General features: G+C 43.0%; 1 protein-coding gene across 2 annotated transcripts; it reads right to left on the minus strand.

Moving 5' to 3' along the window:
- capn2b (calpain 2, (m/II) large subunit b) lies at nucleotides 1–20,329 on the minus strand. 2 transcript variants are annotated; one of them, XM_070914906.1, is made up of 21 exons: nucleotides 19,942–20,329; nucleotides 17,932–18,001; nucleotides 14,931–15,049; nucleotides 11,553–11,686; nucleotides 9,675–9,843; nucleotides 9,205–9,288; nucleotides 9,025–9,110; nucleotides 8,473–8,538; nucleotides 8,171–8,331; nucleotides 7,683–7,852; nucleotides 7,547–7,558; nucleotides 5,971–6,182; nucleotides 5,668–5,704; nucleotides 5,532–5,597; nucleotides 5,285–5,342; nucleotides 5,147–5,211; nucleotides 4,491–4,562; nucleotides 4,323–4,401; nucleotides 1,431–1,547; nucleotides 353–411; nucleotides 1–201 (listed from the first exon to the last, which is right to left on the minus strand). In XM_070914906.1, exons 1-21 carry the CDS (start codon nucleotides 20,176–20,178, stop codon nucleotides 178–180), a joined length of 2,097 nt encoding a protein of 698 aa, XP_070771007.1. In that variant the 5' UTR covers nucleotides 20,179–20,329; the 3' UTR covers nucleotides 1–177. The 2 variants fall into 2 exon arrangements, with proteins under 2 accessions (XP_070771007.1, XP_070771014.1); XM_070914913.1 differs by having other exon boundaries at nucleotides 4,491–4,559; nucleotides 19,942–20,327.

Below are 20,329 nucleotides of genomic sequence, written 5' to 3' on the forward strand. Positions count from 1 at the left end.
TTGAAAGGTTTGTGGATACATTTATTGACTTTACATTGAGTCTGTCAGTCAGATGGTCTATAGAGTCAAACAGAAGCCTCACATATAAAACATCAGCAGTGAGGGAAGAGAAGCTGTAAACAGGAATATGGCGTCCTGCAGTAACACTGAAGCTCTGGGCGAACACGGAGCGATGGCTCAGATCATGGCGAAGTTTAACCACTGCAGAAAGAAGGCAGAGAAACCAGGTTCAAGTCAACCCCTGAAATCAACGTATCATATTGACTGCGGTGTGCTCTGCTGCCGCTGCTGGACCAGGTTCTAGTTCTTCAGACAGACTCTGAATGTGTTAAACACGCTGTTTTGTTCTCACCTGGTTGAAGTCGAGCTGAATGGAGCCGCTGTCATGAGCATCGAGCTTCTTAAAGATCTCTGAGGAAGAAGATGAATTACACGTCAGTTAGCAGCTCATTAGCTAACTTTCTAAATGCTGGTGTTATATTCTTTATCTTCAGGACTTCTGGCCAGAGACCACAGAGACACCTGAGACTGAATATACGTCAAAGAAGAAGAGAAGATGTTGCTTAAAGCTCCCCGTGGAGCTTCTGTCTACATTCAGAGTTTCTCTCTAAAACTCACTGTGACTCTTTGAGCTCAGCAGAATCTTAAAATAGTTTAAGTCCTGTAAAGTTTACACCAAGTTTACTAGTCTTCTTCTTCACTGCCTTTGTTGGCACATTACTATTTCTTGGTGTGTTACTGCCACCAACTGTTCATCAGTGGAATAATGTGAAACAAAGTGTGACGACTCTGGCTCCTGACCTGTTTTTCACATTTTCTATTTTTTCTTTGAAGTGGAAATAGACAAGTTCTTTGCTTTAACTCATCATGGTGAAGTAAACGTTGATTGCACAATGTAATGGCTACAGAATAATGACACTATCTGCGTTTAGATTGGTTCTCTTCGTCGTTACAGTTCAGAGCAAAACATGCTGCCATGGTTACTGAATTCATCCACAATTGACTCTTTTTAATCATTCAACTAAATCAATGCAAATTATAGAATCAGTTTCTCAGCACGTCATCTTTAGCTTCCAGGAGCACGTGCAGAAATGCACCCTGGGAGTCGTAGTTGACTTCTGTCCCTCAGGCTTCTTGTAGGTAGTAGTTCATCTTTTGTTCAGATCATTCAACAGTTTCATGTTGATCCAAGCTAACATTATCTTTTTGAAACAAGACTTTTACTGCAGAACGAGACACGTCTGAAATAACTCGCAACAACTGAGGGACTCCATCAGTAAAAACATCACTACACACGACCTTTAAAGAGTATTTCTGAACATGTTGAGCTTTTCCTTTAAGTACAGCTCTTCAGTAAGAAACCTTTTCCTTGAACTGTTTGCTTCCTTTGTTAGCCATCAGACTGTGGATGTTGGAATGTGATGACTCACTGAACATCATCTCCAGCCTCATCAGACAGCCCACGAAGTTGTCAAAGTCAATGGTCATGTCGGGGTCGGAGTATCGAGCCACCAGCAGCTGGTAGATGGTGTTGTTGAGAGTGAAACCTGGAGGAGGACAACAGGAGGAGTTACTGTGGAGAACTAACCAGACTCTCATCATCATGCTAACACTAACACCTCTGAAAACATCTTCATCTCAATATTAAAATATCTCAGATGCTCAAAACTGAGCTTTATTTATCTAAAGTGGGTAAATCTAAGAAGCACAGACAGCGTCTTGTTAGCAGCAATGTTAAGAAGCTAACGTTCGGTCTTCGTTTCTTATTCTGTGTCTCAGTCCATCTAGTCTTTGTGTTTCTATTGACAAGACCAGGAAAAAAGATATGAGTGGATGGAAGGTGGTCAGGATTTACTGTTAGCTTTGGTTAGCAGATAGCATTTATGACCTTGAAAGAGTATCTACACTGTGATTTGTCTGCTTTGTGTTTCTGCTGTTTGTAACAAGAACATTCAGCAGTTTGTAGTGCAATCTTTTAGTAGTCACTCTGGACAAACTGGTGTTTTGTGATTTAGTCATTAAGTACCTTCCTGAGCAAACCTCCTGCTCACTGAAGGCTGCTAATACTGCCCCTTATCGAGATCACAATGATCTCTGAACTAAGTACATTTACTCTAAGTAGTGTACTTAAGTACAGTTTTGAGGTATTACTTTAATGGAGCCATTTCGTATAATGACTACTTTTATTATTTTGTATTTTTAGCCTAGGTAAGATTTTGAATAAAGGACTTTTATTTGTAACAGTATTATTTTCACTGTGGTATTAGTACTTTTGCTGTAGTAAAAGATAGTACATGGGAGAAGTTTGCCTGCAGGGCTTTCTACAAGAAAGTCTTTAGGAAACAGTGCTTTGTCCAACAGTGCTAACAGAGCTAACAGTGCTAACAGTGCTCCAGCAGGACGTAACGTACCATCACATCAGGCTACTGACAGTAAAGTGAGTCCAGACAGCAGCAGCAGAGAGAAACACACAGAACACATTACAGGAGAGAGAGACAGAAGAAGAAGAACGAAAGAGATGTTAGTGAAGATCCTCTACCGGAAAAACATTTTATTTTGAAAGTTCAAAGTGTGAAGAAATAAATCAAAAACTGTCTTCCTCATTCCTCACACGGCTGGGAGGAGTAAAGTATGAAAAACAATTATTCATTTCCGCTGAGTTTTCCTCTAAAAACAGGAGGAGGTCTGTGCAGCGAGTCAGCTGGGAATCACCATGAGTCACACTTTCAGCCCTCAAGTTTAAACACAAACATGTTGAACCGACTCTCTGGAATCATCTGAGGGACGGCACTTTAATCTCAGTGCATGGACATAAAGAAAAAAGCTTTCGGAGGAAAACACGGACATTCAGAGAGACCTGACCAAACAGCATATTAACAAGATGAAATATCCGACCAAACATTTACTGACAACCTTGAGTAGGAAACAGTTTCTCTGCTACGACTTGCAAAGTTACTGAAGTTACTCCTTCAGAGTCACAACTCAGAGTCATTCAGTGACTTACACTTCCAGTTGGAGGACATCATTGTCTATAGAACAAAGTCGCTCCTTCTAGCTGCAGAACCTGCCTGAGAATCCTCCTGTTTTTAAGTTTCCTTCAGTGTCTCAGTGATCAGTGATAGTTGTCTGTCCATCCATGAGGACACTGCAGACAGGAGCTGCTAACAGCTGATTCAGCTACTTTAATGGAGACCATGTGACTAAATTGAAACAAATACATTAATGCATCATCAATATTTGATGTTTCAAAAACATGCAAATATTCGAAAAGTTATATTTTTAGAAAAGTACAAAAGAAACATTTCCAAATAACGCGGTGAACGTTTGCATGTCTCAGCCTTAAAGTACTGAAAACATGATGATCAGAGTCACCAGCAATGAGCCGACACGTCAACATCCAAGCTGTAATTATGACTCCAGAGCAAAAGTTTTAATTACGAAGAAAATTCAGAGCTGAAGTGAGTGAAGACAGAAAGACCTCAAACAGAGAAGCTCTGAATGTTCAAAAGTAAAACTGTGTTCTCTGATTTTGCTACAGTACAGTCAGCCTGAGGCTTCTGAACCAAACCACATTAGAGAAAGTGACGATTTTAGCAAACGCTCACAGCGAGAACAGATGGACAGGAAACAGTTTACATCAGCTGCTTAAACAAGTTTTTAAACAGGACCAAGCTTCCGGTCCTGCAACATTTACATGCAACAAACAGGTTAAAGGTCACTCAGCGACACAGCACAGGGGATAAAAGCTGCAGAAACAACTGAATGATCCTCATGATAAGTAAAGACAGAGAAACAGATTCAGGAGCAGCTGCTGGGTCTGGATCTGGACGGTAATCAAGTACAACAAGAGTTCATGTACAGGGACACTTAAGACTTCTCTGAAAGTGACTGATTAATAAATTCAGCATCAACCTATTATCTTTTCATCATGTATTTTGGCCACATTTCTGTCTTTATTTTACAGTAAGCTGACAAAAGGAAAAGGGTTGAATACCAGGAATTGACATCCTGGTACTTCCTGGGAATTCTGGCCAAAATCTGCTTCAGTTTCCTGTGAAAGATCCCTGCAGGATCACAGTCTGTGTGTTGTTGTATGTATGTGTTCACTTACTGAATAATATGGTATGTACCGACACAAAGAAGCCGCCTCCAAACCTCACTGACATTTCCGGACAACTTAAATTGCAGTTATTACAGTAAAGTAACTGAATTTGTTCAAGAACATTAATTTCCTTCCTGTCTCTGCAGCAGTGATGACCTGATCAGCCAGCAGTCAGTGGGTGTTTCCTGCAGAAGTAGAAGAAGAAGAAATAAAAACTGACCTGCGTCTTTGAAGGCGACTCTCATCTCTGGAGTGCTCATCGTCCCAGAGTTATCAGAGTCGTTCTTCTTATAGATCGACTGCAGACACATGAAAACACAGACAGCTGCTGTTGATCGGCTGAGTTCAGATAGTTGGATTTAAAGGTGAAAGGTCACAAAGGTCTTACCAGATATCTCTGCACCTTCTTCCACAGCGTGGCAAACTCTCCGAGGCCGAGCTTCCCGTTCCCACTGTCCTGCTGAATAGTTAAGGATCACTGAGGGTCTTTAGTCTGTTGGAGGAGCTCCGTGATGAAGCATTGTGCAGATAAAATCAATATTTTATGATCACGACAGAATCAGCATGAATACAGGTGAATGACAGCAGCTGTGCAGTATTTATATTTAAAATGAGAAAGCTTGAAGCAACTGAAGGTCCCAAAGCCACAAAGCATCTGTTAAAGGAGCTTCTGTATTTATGCTGTAAAACATGAGCTGTAAACAAGTCCGGAGCTCAACCAGAGCTCAGCCAGAGCAAAGCCGGAGCTGTTGTGCAGCAGGATGCTGCTGGACCCAAGTTACTCTTTCAGACGATGCTGCTCTCGTGGCTGTGTTGTTATTTGTGTATTTTCGTAGGTTATGCTCTCTGTCTATCTGGTTTGTATCTACTTTGGCTCCTACAAATTTTGTTTTTTTCTTTTCAAGCTGATTAAACAACTGAGTAGTTAAAAAATCCACTTGTGTCTTATTCTCTCTGCAGGATTTAACAAACAGCTGTTTGCAGATGTTTAGTCTGAGTGAACTGTCCTCTGATAATGACTGAACAGTTCACATTAAAGGATACGTCCATCAGGTTGACCATGATCCTGCAGGTCTCCATACTGAAGCCGTCGGTTTTGATGTCAGTTCCTGTAAAGAAGAGACAGGAAGTTGAAGCTGAAGCCGAACAGGTGAAGCGCGTTGAAGCTTCAGCTCTACTCACGTTTGGCGACGATCTTGTTCATGATGGTCCTGAGCTCCACCGCAGAGATCTCCATGTCCTGAAAGACAACAGGAAACACATCACCGCTGGACACCTGCAGACCACCTCACGTGTGATGATGTTAGAGATGGAAAGATGATCATGTTTACGACTTGTGAGTCTGACAACGGGGGGAGGACACGTTGTCATGACTCCTCAGTTTTAAAGCTGCGTTTCTGTTTCAGTGAGATGAAAAAAGAAAACTTACGTCTCCTGCGAGTTTAGAGAAGAGGCCTCTGAATCCTGCATCCACCTCCTCATCAGACACCGACTCCTGAACACAGTTACAACATTATAGCAGCTGTAAGGCCGTAACGTACAACTATAAATCAAGGTTTACTTACATCCTCTAGTTCAGCGTTGACCGGGTCATCACAGGGTCTGACAGGACAGAGAGTTGTTACAAAACACTGGAAGCATTCCTCACATTTTCAGTAGAAGTCTAACACACACACACTTCCTGTGAATCTGTAGGGGCAGCCCACCCAGAGACACTGACACCCTTTCTGATTTTCCCAGTAAACAGTAACAGGGACTAAAAAGACTGGACAGAATCTGTTTTTTGGATTTGTGCCCAGACCTTCAGCACTGACTAAAGAAGACAAGCTGTTAAAAACAGACCAGCTGCACCAGGTTGAGGGTCTTACTGGGTCTCTGTCTGCTTCTCGGAGAACACTCGGATGCAGAAGTCTCCGTTGAGGTGCGGTTCGAAGGTGGACGGGACGATCAGGTACTCTCCAGGCGGCAGTTTGAAGCGAGAGCAGACCTCACGCAGGTTGATGAAGGTTTCTGACTTTGCCGTCTGAGCGTGGGTCAGGAAGAAGTTCTTATCCAGATGCACCTCCCTCTGCCCTTGGAACTGAGGGGGAAATCAGGACAACTTGTATTTCAACAACTGGGCTGGTGGTACAGCCAATAGGCATCATGTTTACATCTCTATCGAATGTCCTGAATGTATATGCTGAGTTACAGAGATAGAAAAAGGGATATAGCCTTTCAAAGACCATTCTAATAGTTTTTGCATGTTTCAGGCCATTAACTAAAAGTCTTGAACTGTTTCCTGCTGATCATTTTCCAAATAATTCATCACTTTTTAAATTACTTTCTTCTCCTCCACTGGCTTCTAGTCAGTTCTATTAAAGCAGCTTACAGCTTGCAGGTATATACTTTTTTGTGCTTAATTACATTACCAACATGTAGTATTTACTTTGTATGCATTTAGGAGCAGTGACTATGTGAAGAGTGAAAACTCTCTCTGATGGTGCTTTAAAGGACCCTCCACCTACCAGTACTAACATGTTACGTCTGGTTTGTATAATCTGTAGAAAAACACAAATCACAATTTGCCATTTTACAGGGGATTACATTTTCACATTTACATTTCTTTGACTATTTCTATTTCTTTGCTCGGACCAGTTGCCAGGCCATCAGCTGAGACTTAAGGCAGTTACTGCTCCTGGCAAAGAAACAGTCTGGCACATACCCCCTACAAAACCACAATATTACAAACCAGATATAACGTGTTAATCATTGAGCTTCAGAGCTGCTGGTAGGTGGATTTTGTTACCTTTGGACAGAGCCAGGCTAGCTGTTTCTCCATTTCCAGTCTTTATAATAAGCGAACCACCTGCTGGCTGTAGCTTCATATGTATCGTACAGACAGAGATTGGTATCAATCTGACTCTCAGAGAGAAAGAGAAGAGAAAGGTTTTACCTAAATGATGAACTGTTCCTTTAATGCAACAAATTACCAACTTATATTTACTCATATTTTCCTTTTCACATCAACCCTGCTTCTTGTTTGTCTGCATTTAATGTTCTGACAAAGGATATCAAGAAAACAATGAGTTTCAAGAGCCAACTCTCAAATCTTGGATGTCTGAGCACATTTTCAACTTGTGCTACAATTTACTGAAAATAATGGCTACACGGGAGGAAAGACATCAAACTTAAAATTGAGGGATGATTTGGAAAATGCACAGTTGTAACAAGCTAAAACATGTAAAATCACCAACATAGTTCTTTAAATCAACGTTTTCTGGCATTATCATATCCATATCATCACCAAGGTAACAAAGCATTACTTCTTAAATAGATGAAACAAAAAAGTGTGTCCTGGGTGAACAAAGTGGTTTGAAGCCTGATGATTTGAATAAAGGATGAAGAGTGTTCTTCAGCCTTTGAGCTTTAACCTGAAGGTGTTGTCAGGGGTCCAGAGCTCACCTGTTTCGGAACCTAAAGCAAAACAGAAGACAAGAAAAGGGTTAGTTTGGAAAGTGGACTTGTCAGGTAGCTGATCCTTTAGATCATTTACTTTTGATCTGATCTTAAACTTAAAGTTAACTTCTTCAGTTCTCACCTCGTAGATGGCAAACCCAACGGTGTGCATGTCCTCTCCTTGTTTCCGGAGCTTCCTGCGGTTCTTCTGGATCAGACCAACCACAAAGCTGCAGCCGATTTCTCCATCATCTGGGTCATCATCTTCCTCCTCCAGCTTGATCACAAACTGAGGATTCATCCAGAACGTGTCTGCAGAGGAAAAAGCAGCTTCCAGTTACATCAGAAACATCACCTCACCCAATAATCTCTTTAAACCTCCAGCTCCATCAGACATCCCAAAATCAGTTCCAAATGTGCCACAGGTACACCCTAATGAGCCTTCACAGGGAAAGAAAAAACCCTCCCCATATTCAAATTAGGAGTAATCAGATGAGATCAACCTTGGTACATACTAGGGTACGGTCAATTGGGGTGTTCCTTACTAATATATATCGTTTTAACCTCGAAGACAGTGTATGCACCTTTTATCACAAATTCCTTGCAGCTGCTAGTAGTTCCAGTACTTACAGGGGTGGTTCCTGCAGCCTCCAGCGGTGGATCCTCTCCTCCAGGTGCCATCGAACTTGCTGACGCTCCAGTGTTTGACAGAGTCGTCTTCAATGGTGTCGGGGGTCAGAGTGCACACCTCGATACGAGAGTAGTGACGCAAGAACTCGTTGAAGGACATCCTGCAGAGATAGGACAGGGAGTAGCTCTCACTCTGCAGCAACACTAACATCACTACCACCTCCATCGACCACTGTCTACAGGACTTTGTGACCTCTGATCTAACGGATCAATACAGTATGTATCTATGGCACTCAACCAACCAGAACTCTCCATCCTCTGCGTTGGCATTTGGACAGTCTCCCTGCACGTAGTTCCACTCAGACGATCTGTGAACATAATAATAATAACACTGTTAAAAGAGAACTGACTTTATGAGGCACTTTACATACACAACATAAAAACAAGCTTAGTAAAATGTACATTAAAAAGTCAGACTTCAACTGCTGGTGACAAGTAAAACCTGTGTAAGGCAACTGGCGGAGCTTGTCTTGTCTTATCTTGTTTAACATCTTCACTTCTTGTCTCATCATTCTCATCTGATCTAATCTCGTTTCATTTGACCCTTTTTAATATAATCTCATTTTGTCCCATTTTATCTCTCCTGAATCTAATCTTATTATAATCTCATTGTCTTTTGGTTGTGTCATATCATCTCATTTTATCTTGTTTCCTTTCATCGTATGCTATCTTTCTCTTTTCAACTGATCTCATCTCTTCTGGTCTCTAATGATGTCTTGTCTACTCTCCTTAAGTTTCATCATTTCATCATTTTGAGTTATGTTGTATGACGGTGTTGTGGTTGGTTTGGTTACCCATCGCTCCATGCTCCAGTCCACTCCACCTGACCCCAGGGGTTCCTCATCCTCACCAGCTTCTCTTGCCGACCCCGGTAGTTCACCTGGAAACAAAAACAACATTTCATTCTACTCTTTTTCATATAATCTCATTCTCATCTCTTCTCATTTAATTTTAAGGACACTTCCTTGCGTTACCTCTACGGCGCCGGTCAGTGAGTAGGCGTGTCCCTTCACCAGCTTCTGACGGGTGACGGCCTCCGAGTCTGCGGCACTAGTGATCTGCCCCAAAGTAACAACAGGGATGGTCATCATCATCATCATCATCAACAACAACAACAAGCACCAAAAACAAAACAAAACTATAACAATAAACCACTTTTCTTTAGAGATTCATCTTTAAAGATAACGTGCAGACATTTACTTTCATCTCTTGCATCCTCTTCCTGGTTTACATCTCTGTAGATGTTTTTCCAGCTTTTATGAGTTCAGCAGATATTGTTGTAATCTGAGTAAATATTTCCAAACAAAATTTATCTAAATATTGAGTTCCTCCCAGTGAAGAAGAGAGATTCAGATTAAAGCTGAACAGAGTCAGATTGAGCTTTAATTTCTGTGTCAGTTACTGAACATAATGAAGATAACTGTGTTTATCTCTCCAGACTCACGTCAATGGAGCAGCCCAGCAGAGCTCCAGCCTCCAGGGCCTTCTTGATGATCTGGAACAGGTTGGCAGGGGGTCGTTGGAGGTCATAGTTCTCAGCGATGCCCCCGGTGAAATCCTCAAAGCCCTCTGTGGTTGAACCACCAGACAACGCTTCATAGCAGCCGTTCACTCTGTGACGAAAACACAAAGAACAGCAGGCTGAATGTTTAAGGGAAACTAAACCCAGGACAACAAACCTGCTTGTGCTGCCATTTAGTGGCTGCTGCATATTCTGACTACTCTCTGTCCAGTGTAGCACTTCGCACTGTACTGCAGTATAGCTACATCACAGCTGGATAGTATGTTATAAATGACCATCCAACAAGGCACACTAACTGCTGACTCTATACGTATGCAGATGATACAGTTATTTCATATTCAGCTACAGTGTTTCCCACAGGTTGAGAATTTACTTGTGGTGGTGGGTGGCGCGGCATGTGACGGGTGGGTTCAGTAAACTACCCATAGTCCAACTACCCTCATAAGTGAAAATACGAAAACACGATAACGTTAACATTAACACATTTAATATGACTAGGCATTATTTTTTAGGCATCCAATACTAAAGGTGTAATGGTACACAACATTTGTGTTTGTTATGTTTTCGGTACAGTAGGGAAAACAAAAAAATGCCATGTCATTTATTTTGAAAAATATAAACATTCAACAGTGGCTCATTGGCCATAAACAGTTAATGCACTCAAATACTGACATACTATCAACTGAAAAAATAATATCACAAATGTCAGTAATTCATCATAAGACTCTGACCTGTTGATAACTCCTGAACTGCAGCTTGTGCTGGTTTATACAGGGCAGGCACAACGGACTGACTAACATGCAAACTGAAGGCTCATTGTAGCTCGAGCACTTTGACCAGATGCTTAAATTCTGTATTCTCTACGACGGAGTGCGGCCACATATCTGCAGCGATACACGCTCCTGTAGCGTCAGTTTGGTCTGAATCTGCAGTGACAGGCTGTCTGGACGCTGTGGGGAGGAGGACTCGCTTTCCAGTCTGGTTTTGTCTCATTCCACTAATCAACACATTCAGGTAATGAGGTTGTAAATGTCGTGTTTGAAGTGTTTCCACAGACAGACCCGACTTCAACTGAGCGATGTCGCCATACAGTTTGACACTAATCGTTGCCCATTTCCGCTGAAACTAACCGGAAAACAGTTGCTACAGCTCATAGACAACTGGTGCGCTGCCAAAACATAAAACTTGGTAAAACTTGCGCTGTAGTGTTCCGCGGAGCTGAAGTCCGCTGGTCTGTGTGCATTATGAAATGACAATTGCGCATCTTGATTGAAAACAAAAATGGTATTCAAATTTTATCTACCTGGGTGGGTCTTAATCTACCTGGGCAGGCCGCCCAAATTCAGCCTATGTGTGGGAAACACCCTCAAAAACTAAATCCATGTACTTTGGCCACTCCTTTAGTTAGCAAAAAAGTTAATAATCGGAATCGGAATTCCCCTGCCATCATACTTCTGTCATTTCCCTTAATCAAGACACTGGCCTAAGACCTGGAGCTGGTCTAGTTTCATTCAACTTCTTGTTAGTCTTATTTCTGACGAACACAGTGACATCACTAACAGCCAACTGGTTTGCCAAACTTATTCAGAAGAGAAAACAAAGGCGAGTAAAGTTACCCAAACTAAATCCTTGTGTTTCTGGCACTGTCAGTCTTTTTTAGTGATGCTACCGTGACTACAGTCATTATTACTGATAGAAGTAATGGACAGCACTTCCAAAATAAGACTCCAAAAAGGTGAGAACATGAAGTCATTGCCCTCTCTTGGCCTGTTCCACCAGTTGAGTCCTGGTTGATCTTACTTGGCGTAGGCCTTCTCCAGCAGAGCACTCCAGAACTCCCTCCCCTCCGCCGAGTGGACGAACATCAGCTCTCCGTCTTTGACCGGCAGACGGTCGTCGATCACCACATCCACCCACTCCCCGAACTGCCAGAACTACAGACCAGAGACCAGAGGAAACATTCTGATTCACAATTACATTTACTTTAGACATTTACTTTGAAAGTCTCTCTTAATGATCTGAATTCCTCTCCAGCTTTGAAAAAAAGATTCAGTCACTACTTTATTCTAAGAAACAGCTCCAAACCATTCTCTACGTCCAAGTTTTCAGAAGTTTATCTATTTTACTCTGAACAAGACCATAATTTACTAAATGAACATCAAGACTTTTTTTTACAATTCTTTATTTAGAGGATAGTTGATGTGTCACCAACTACAAACAAAATAGCCTTGCAGTTACAAAGAGCATTAGAAGTTGGCAACAAATGAACAGCATGACTTGAAACCCTTCCGTTCTCATTATCCTGTTTTTTAAACATTACATTTTCAATAACTACTCACATTCTGACAGGAGGGATGTATAGTAACCAACATGTGCATCGACATGTTGGGAGACAATCCAAAAAAACAAAAAACAAAAAAATGGTCAGGAGACCAAGTAACCTTTTCTTTAGACAGTAGAACTGTGTATCAGATTATTAAAAAAAATACAAATAAAAAACAACCCATGACTACAAAGGGTCTATTCACTTGTGTTTGTAGGCGAAGTGAAAAAGTAATTCTTTCCATTATGTATATTTCATTAACTATCTCTGTCCATTCCTCTATTGTGGAAGAATCAGGAAGAAGCCAGTGCCTAGTGATGTTTTTTTACAAGCAGATATCAGTGCACCAAATAAATATTTGTTGAAGTGCCCTGAGTGAAAGTCCACTTTCCCTAAAATGAAGGTGCAAAACTGAAAAGGTATTTTTGGGTTAAATATGCCTTCCAATATTTTGTGCTTCTTTGACCAGAAAGGTCTTAGCACTGTGAGGATCATGTTCTTTGACTTCTCCAGTGCCTTCAGCACCATCCAGCCAGCACTGCTGAGGGTGAAGTTGGAGGCAGCGGGAGTGGACCGTCACCTGGCTTCATGGACAATCGACTACCTCACCAACAGACCACAGTATGTGAGGCTCCGGGACTGTGTGTCTGATGTGGTGGTCTGCAGCACGGGGGCCCCCAGGGTACGGTTCACTCTCCATTCCTCTTCACCCTCTACACCTCGAACTTCAGACACAACACTGTCAGCTGTCACATCCAAAAGTTCTCTGACGACACTGCCATCGTTGGATGTGTGTCTGAGGGGAACCACCTGGAATACAGGGAGGTCATCAGCGACTGTGTCAGCTGGTGTGAGCTCAACCAGCTTCACATCAACGCCAGCAAGACGAAGGAGATGATGATCGATTTCAGGAGGAAGTCATCCAGCATCACACCGGTGAACATCCAGGGTTTGGACACAGAGGTGGTGGAGAACTACAAATTCCTGGGTGTTCTCCTGAACAATAAACTGGACTGGTCTGACCACACTCAGGCCCTGTACAAGAAGGGCCAAAGCCGCCTCCACCTGCTGAGGAGGCTGAGGTCCTTCGGTGTGTGAAGGAAATTGCTCCGGACTTTTTATGACACTGTGGTAGCTTCGGCTATCTTCTATGCTGTGGTCTGCTGGGGGGGGGGGGGGGGGGGGCAGCACGGACAGGGACAGGAGGAGGCTCAATAGACTGATTAGGCGAGCCGGCTCTGTTCTGGACTGCCCGCTGGACTCCATTGAGGAGGTGGGGGAGAGGAGGATGTTAGCCAAGCTGACATCCATCATGGACAACACCTCTCACCCCCCTGCACGAGACTGTGGGGGCCCTGAGCAGCTCCTTCAGCAGCAGAGTGCTACACCCACGGTGTAAGAAGGACGGACAGGGACAGGAGGAGGCTCAATAGACTGATTAGGCGAGCCGGCTCTGTTCTGGACTGCCCGCTGGACTCCATTGAGGAGGTGGGGGAGAGGAGGATGTTAGCCAAGCTGACATCCATCATGGACAACACCTCTCACCCCCCTGCACGAGACTGTGGGGGCCCTGAGCAGCTCCTTCAGCAGCAGAGTGCTACACCCACGGTGTAAGAAGGAGCGCTACCGCAGGTCGTTCATTCCTACGGCTAGAAGACTGTTTAACTGCACATAAATCTGCACAATTTGTATATACTTTATATTTTTCCGTGTATATATTTATTTTTGTCATGACAATATTTTTTAAAGATAAAAAAATAGTCGATTCTGGAATACACAGCAAGCAGAGGGGAATAATGGGTGTGATCACGACCTGTAGGACAGAAGTCCCTCCAGAGGTCTACCACACCCAGTTCTGACATGAAAACCTTAAGTTTCTTGTGTAGGGAGGTCTGAGTCTAGTCTAGTCTAGGATTAGTCTAGTCTAGGATTTCGCTTGTGGCAGTGTATCAGTAGTGTTCGGAACTCCAGCGCGTCGTCCCCCAGTCACCTGCCATGAGAATAAGAGTTGCATCTCCTGTTGGTCCGGGCTAGAAAGCCCATAGTCTTGCTAGGTAGGGAGTCTGGAACTGAATTTTTTCCCCTTTAATATTTTCTTCACTTCAGCATATTCAGTGCACCTCTTGAGGATTGTAGGTGGATAATCATGGTCCATGTAGAAGCAGACATTGTTGTAAAATACCTCTTTTTCTTTTTTTTTTCTGCTTCGTCAGTTCGCCCCTCGGCTTCGTCCAGTCTGTTGTTTGTTCTGCGCAGTTCTTGTTTAATCTCGGTGATTGTTTGCTGTTGTTTGTTGTCCCGCCTGAAGTCCCTGAGTTCGTTCAGTATACTTCGAAGGCTAGCATCACCTGCACCGTCCTCACACACCTCGTGGGTCGGGGAGCTACTTCGGCTAATGTTACCTTGTGGTGCCCAATCATCAATGTTTTCTGTCGTAGACATAGTTTTCCTACTTCTTGTAGCAACCCTGCTTTCCATCATGTACAAAAACACACACTTTGATATTATCTGAAATGTTTTCAGGGTTATGTTACTAAACCGTCAAGGAACGTAAAGCTGCCATCTTGAGTGTAACCCGGTGGTCCCCCTGAGGAAGACTTTAAACTAACGATTGAGACCATAAACTCATCAGGAAAATGTTTACTGAGGTAATAAATCAAGGGAGAAGTTGGGTCATTTTCTCATAGACTTCTATACAATCTGACTTCTTTTTGCAACCAGTGGAGTCGCCCCCTGCTGGCCATTAGAAAGAATGCAGGTGTAGGGCACTTCAGCATTGGCTTGTGTGTTAGGTTTAACTATTCTTTTACCATCGTTCATGTAGACTAACAGCACTAATATCATAATTCTATTACCTGGAAGTGAAAGATGCCGGCGTAGTCGTCACCGAAGCCCTGGTCCGTGGGAACGACTCTGGCCATCACATACTCATTCAGCGTCAGTGAGGCGATGGCCGCCAACAGCCAGCAGTCACCTGGACAGACAGGTAAACACTCAGTAACAGTAAAGCTGACCCACTACTGTCCCCGACAGGCTGCAGAAAAAATGCTCAATGGACACAAGCCTTTAACTGATATTTTTGTTGGTTTCATCTGTTTAATAATTTCTATAATATTGTTTTCCTTTCGTATGGCTGTCACCTGCGACTGATGGTCACTCTTGTACCTGAAAACTTGGTTTCAATTCTTAAAGCTGCTTTAATTAATATTATTAACAGTGAAATAATGAGGTGTTTGAGGAGTCACTCATAGAGATATTGCAGTTCCCCTCAGCTTTATGAAGCTTTTTAGCCTCGTTTAGCTCCTAGTTTTGTGTCACATTTCCTTTCTGGTTCAGTCTCAGTGGTTCCATCAAACAAGCTCCGACTGACCCACTGCACACTGCCTGCTCAGCACTTCTACATCACACTCAATATCAATTACATAAGCAACAATCAAAGTTAAAGTTTGAAATAAAACATCCTCATTTATTCACAGTTTAACGTTCATCAGGACTGTGTGGGCGTCATTGATCAGATTTGATTGACAGTGCTGCAACCTGTCATTATATTTTGATTCAAATGTTGCTAGGCTCTGATTGGTGCACAGACATGTGTGACATCACCTTTTTCCAACTGAGCCCCTTCCACTTCAAAGCAGTGAAAAGTGTTCAGAGAAAAAAACACAGGTCCTAAATCAGTGACAGGTTTATACTCAGCTAAGGTCAGAGTTGGTTGTTCTATTTCTTCTGCAGATGAAAAACTTGATCAGATCTTGAAGTCTTTCTTTACCGTTATCTAAGTCTTTTATCCAAGTTCTTGTTAACTTTTAGTGAGGAGCAACAGAAGCATCCTGTCTGGAGACATTACAGACTGGCATGGGATGTCCTCTGGCCAGGACCGAGCATCAGAGAGGTGAGGTGTCTGCACAAAGCCTGCAGGATACTAAGAGACAACACCCCCCCAGCCACAGCCTGGTCACCCTGCTGCTGGACCACCAGACCACAGAGCAGCTTCTGTCCTCAGACTCCTCAACTCCATCTCATCCTCCTCCTCCATAAATACTGTTCTGCTCAATGCTTGGAGAGAAGACCTACAGGTTCAAACTACAGTGATACAACTGTCTGAGGACGACGTGTGTGACGCCAGACAGTACAATAAATCGGTCCTGGATTTGTGCAAATATACGTTTTTCACTGTGTTTGGTAATAAAATAATGTATCTAACAATATCAATTTGCATCTAATGTCAAATGTGTTTTTTGTTGCAGTGGATTAAAAACCGCCTGGAGACTCTTCTGTACTTTCTGACCACAAATATTATCTGACTTCATGAGACGTCTCGCTCTGGACCAAACTCCTGGACTGACCAACTTAGACTTTGACAGAAACCTTTAGAGCATTTGTTGTTTCTAGTTTCAGTTTGATGAAAATGTTTCTACATGTGGAAACAAATCTTTACTGTTGACTGTGTTACACAACAGCAGAGACTCAAACAGAGAGTCAGAGATCTGCTGCTGCGGTTTAAGGGAGGCACGACATGCTGGTGAGTCATCCACCACAGCAGCCAGTGTGTGTGTGTGTGTGTGTGTGTGTGTGTGTGTGTGTGTGTCAGGGTGTGTCCCCCCCCCCCTTTGATGTTTGAGTCTATGTCTCTCGCCCTCTAACAATAGCTGGCAGGCCTCTTCCTGTCCTGCTCCTTCCTGCTCAGCCAATCAGGGCCCAGCATGGCAGCGCCCTCTAATTGCAGCAGATCCAGGTTCTCAGCTGGTTCACATTAAGTTCTCTGGTTAGAAAATGTTCTGCTGTAAACAGAGTTTGGTCTGTCGGTTCTGCAGCAGACAGCTTTTCTCCCCCAACATGTTATGAAAATACGTTATATCATTATATTATTATTATATTTGTGTCACATGGTTAAATGCCTGACACCTCCCTCATTAAAAAATCTCTGAATCTATCTAACTGTCTCCTGCTTCACTGTAAAGTCTGCAGGCTTCATGTTTCCACATCACACTGTGTCAGTTTCATACTGGACCCTGATTGGCTGAGCTGGTTGTGATGTCATAAATCCTGACATATCAAGTCCCCCCCCCCGTCTGTCCAGGCGTTAAACAAACATTGTTAGGGAGGGGGGCTTTAACGGTTCATTATAATCTATTAAAAAATTGATGGATTTAAAAACAACTTCTAAGTGAAAAGTTCATTCTACACTGATTTCACCCGAGTTGTACCCAGCATGCCGTTCTGCGGTTGAACAGTTAATAGGGGTCCCCTCTTAATACACTACAGGGTGTACTTCTGACAGTAGTAATACTAATTACTAATAAATATGTCTCGTATGTCCTTCAGTCCTCAGCAACACACCCACCAAGTGTGGAGTCCATCGGATGAACGGTTGTCGAGATAATCGAGGGACAGACAGAGAGACAGACAGACACAGAGACAGACAGACGAGACAGACAGAGAGACAGACAGACAGAGAGACAGACAAACAGAGAGACAGACAGATAGACAGACAGAGAGACAGACCGACAGACAGATTTACTGAATCACTTTAATTGTTTTTGGTGGAAATCCAGCTGGAAGTCTACCACAATTCATAGAACCACAGTTACATGCATAACTCTTTCTTGCTGTAGCTGGTCACAGTTGAAGTGTCAGTCGAGTCGTTACGACAGTTTTTCAAATAGCCTTACCTGTCTACCTGCCTACCTGTCTACCTGCCTACCTGCCCACCTGTCTACCTGCCCACCTGTCTACCTGCCTACCTGTCTACCTGCCTGCTTCTGTCTGAATGTTTAAATGACAATCTATGTGCTGACTCTGGTGTGTTCAAGTCTGGAGGCTGTGGTGTGTTCATTGACGGTCAGGAAAACTCACCTAGAGCTCCCTGGCAGATGTCGGTCCTGGTGGCTCCGCCCACGATGAACTCAGGATTAGAAACCAGTTCCTGATGGACGAGAGATCGGATTTATACGGAACATACACAGACACTGTCCAACAGCTGGATTCACTGCAGATGCTTTGATTTGTTCTGTTTTTAACCAGAAACGAGTTCAGTTTGACTGTTACATCCTCTGTCCATCACCATGTACTGCTTGTGGTGGTTTTCACTCAGGCTTGAATGTTTCTGACTTCAAACCATAACTACAACTATGAAGTTCAGTATTATGTTATTATTGTAAAATACTTTTATCTCCTCGTAAACTACTTAAATACACAAACAGATATTAACCTGTGTATATTTCTAACAATATAGATTAACAGCAACTATCACTGCGTATATTTACAGATATGAAGTTGTAATTTTTCATTGATTCTATCTCATCTATAAACTTCTGTCCTCAGTTAAACACCAACTTGTTGTGTTACAGTCGTCCCTCCCTCTTCTTCCTCTGCTCTCTATTTCCTGCTTCTGGAAAAAACTCAGAGTGACACATCTGCACGAGGACACTCAGCTCAGTACAGTTTTCAGTGTCTATAACCAATTACTTTTTATTGTATTTTTAACCCTTTAGAATAAATAGAATAGTAACTATACAGCAGGACGTCAGAGGGACTGTTTTTTAACACTGACAGGAGGTGAGATATATCTATCAGTGTGTGTGTGTGTGTGTGTGTGTGTGTTATTTATTTAAATATATTTAAAGAGCACAAAGTAACATTTCCCTTCTCCTCCCTGTGCAACTTAAACCAGGAACCAAGTGGTGACTCATCTCACTGGTATGTATGATCTCTGATAGTCTGTGACTCACTGTAGTCATATTAAAATAAGGATTCCTAAGCGGTGCAGCGGTGATAACTCTGTGGCATATATATATATTGCTACAGTAAATTGTAGTCCAGTTTGTAACAGTGACATGCTGCAGCCTGATCAACCACAGCTGATTCTTAAAACTGCAGACAAAAACAACATGAAACTATATTTCAAAATAAAACTGTTATATATAATAAAGAAGCATCCATACAACAGAGCCTACAAATATAAGATGAATTCATATTTAATATTTCCTACAATATTTCTATAATAGTCCATCTGATTTAAGTGTCTCTGATGTAAATAAACAGACTTTTTCACACTCATTCTGTTTGCATTTCCTCTACGATGTCCCTACGATATCTCTACGATATCCCTATGATATCTCTACGATATCTCTACAATGTCCCTACGCTATCTCTACAATGTCCCTACGATATCTCTATGATGTCCCTACGCTATCTCTACAATGTCCCTACGATATCTCTATGATGTCCCAACGATACCTCTACGATGTCCCTACAATATCTCTACAATGTCCCTACGATATCTCTACGATGTCCCTATGATATCTCTACGATATCTCTACGTTATCTCTACGATGTCCCTATGATACCTCTACGATGTCCTTACGATACCTCTACAATGTCCCTACGATATCTCTATGATGTCCCTACGATATCTCTACGATGTCCCTACGATATCTCTACAATGTCCCTACGATATCTCTACGATGAAACAGTTTCTGCAGTTGTATTCTGACAGCAGCAGTGATGATCAGTCTGTTATTGTGTTTATGAAATATGTGACTATTGCTGCAGTATATTGTATATAGTCTGGACACAGAAATATTTCTATAATATTTCTATAATATTCCTACAAAATGAAAGTGTGTGATCTGTATATAATACATATAATACGTCTCTCTGTGATAGACATTTTGTTGGGAGACTAGGGAGGTGTATTTTTCCATCAGGGAGGAGCAGCATAGTCATCAGTCGCCTCAGGTATGCTGCCAACACCCCCCCCCCCCCCCCCCCCCCCACAGCCACCCCGCCCCTCCAACCCCACCCACTCATCCAAACTAACACAACTATCCTGTACCAGACCCAGAACAAGGCCCGGGTTCTTACCGTGGGCCTCTTCCAGGTGACTCCCCGGACCTTGTAGGAGCTCCGGCCCAGCTCGTTGAAGCCCAGAGCCTCGGGCGCGGCGGGGAAGGTCGGGTCGCAGAAGAGTTTCCCGGCGGAGCGGCACTGCGCCCGCAGAGACGCGAAGTCCTGGTTCAGGTACCGCACCGCGTTGGCGTTGGTGCCGAAGCCAGCAGCCAAAGCCCGCTTCTTGGCCAGAGTGGACGCCACGCCGGACATGATGGAGGCGAAGAAGAAGAAGATCCAGAGAGAGAAAACTTCAACAGACTCCGGAACTTCTTCTGGACGCACTTTTCCTCTCAGAGCAGATTTTCAGAGTCAGACCGACAGACCTCCAGACCTCCGCCCAGAACACAGACCGGCAGAGGAG

This window comes from Enoplosus armatus, chromosome 2, assembly GCF_043641665.1.
Source record: "Enoplosus armatus isolate fEnoArm2 chromosome 2, fEnoArm2.hap1, whole genome shotgun sequence".
In the NCBI taxonomy this organism is placed as follows: Eukaryota; Metazoa; Chordata; class Actinopteri; order Centrarchiformes; family Enoplosidae; genus Enoplosus; species Enoplosus armatus.

Bases quoted from the DNA above. Each gene is read 5' to 3' on its own strand.
- capn2b (XM_070914906.1), bottom strand. From the start codon at position 20,178: ATGTCCGGCGTGGCGTCCACTCTGGCCAAGAAGCGGGCTTTGGCTGCT. The intron at 1,548-4,322 runs GTCAGTTTTTAT...GTCCTCCTCCAG, and splicing joins AGTCGCCTTCAAAGACGCAG to GTTTCACTCTCAACAACACC. The intron at 412-1,430 runs GTGAGTCATCAC...CTTCTTCCTCAG, and splicing joins GAGGCTGGAGATGATGTTCA to AGATCTTTAAGAAGCTCGAT.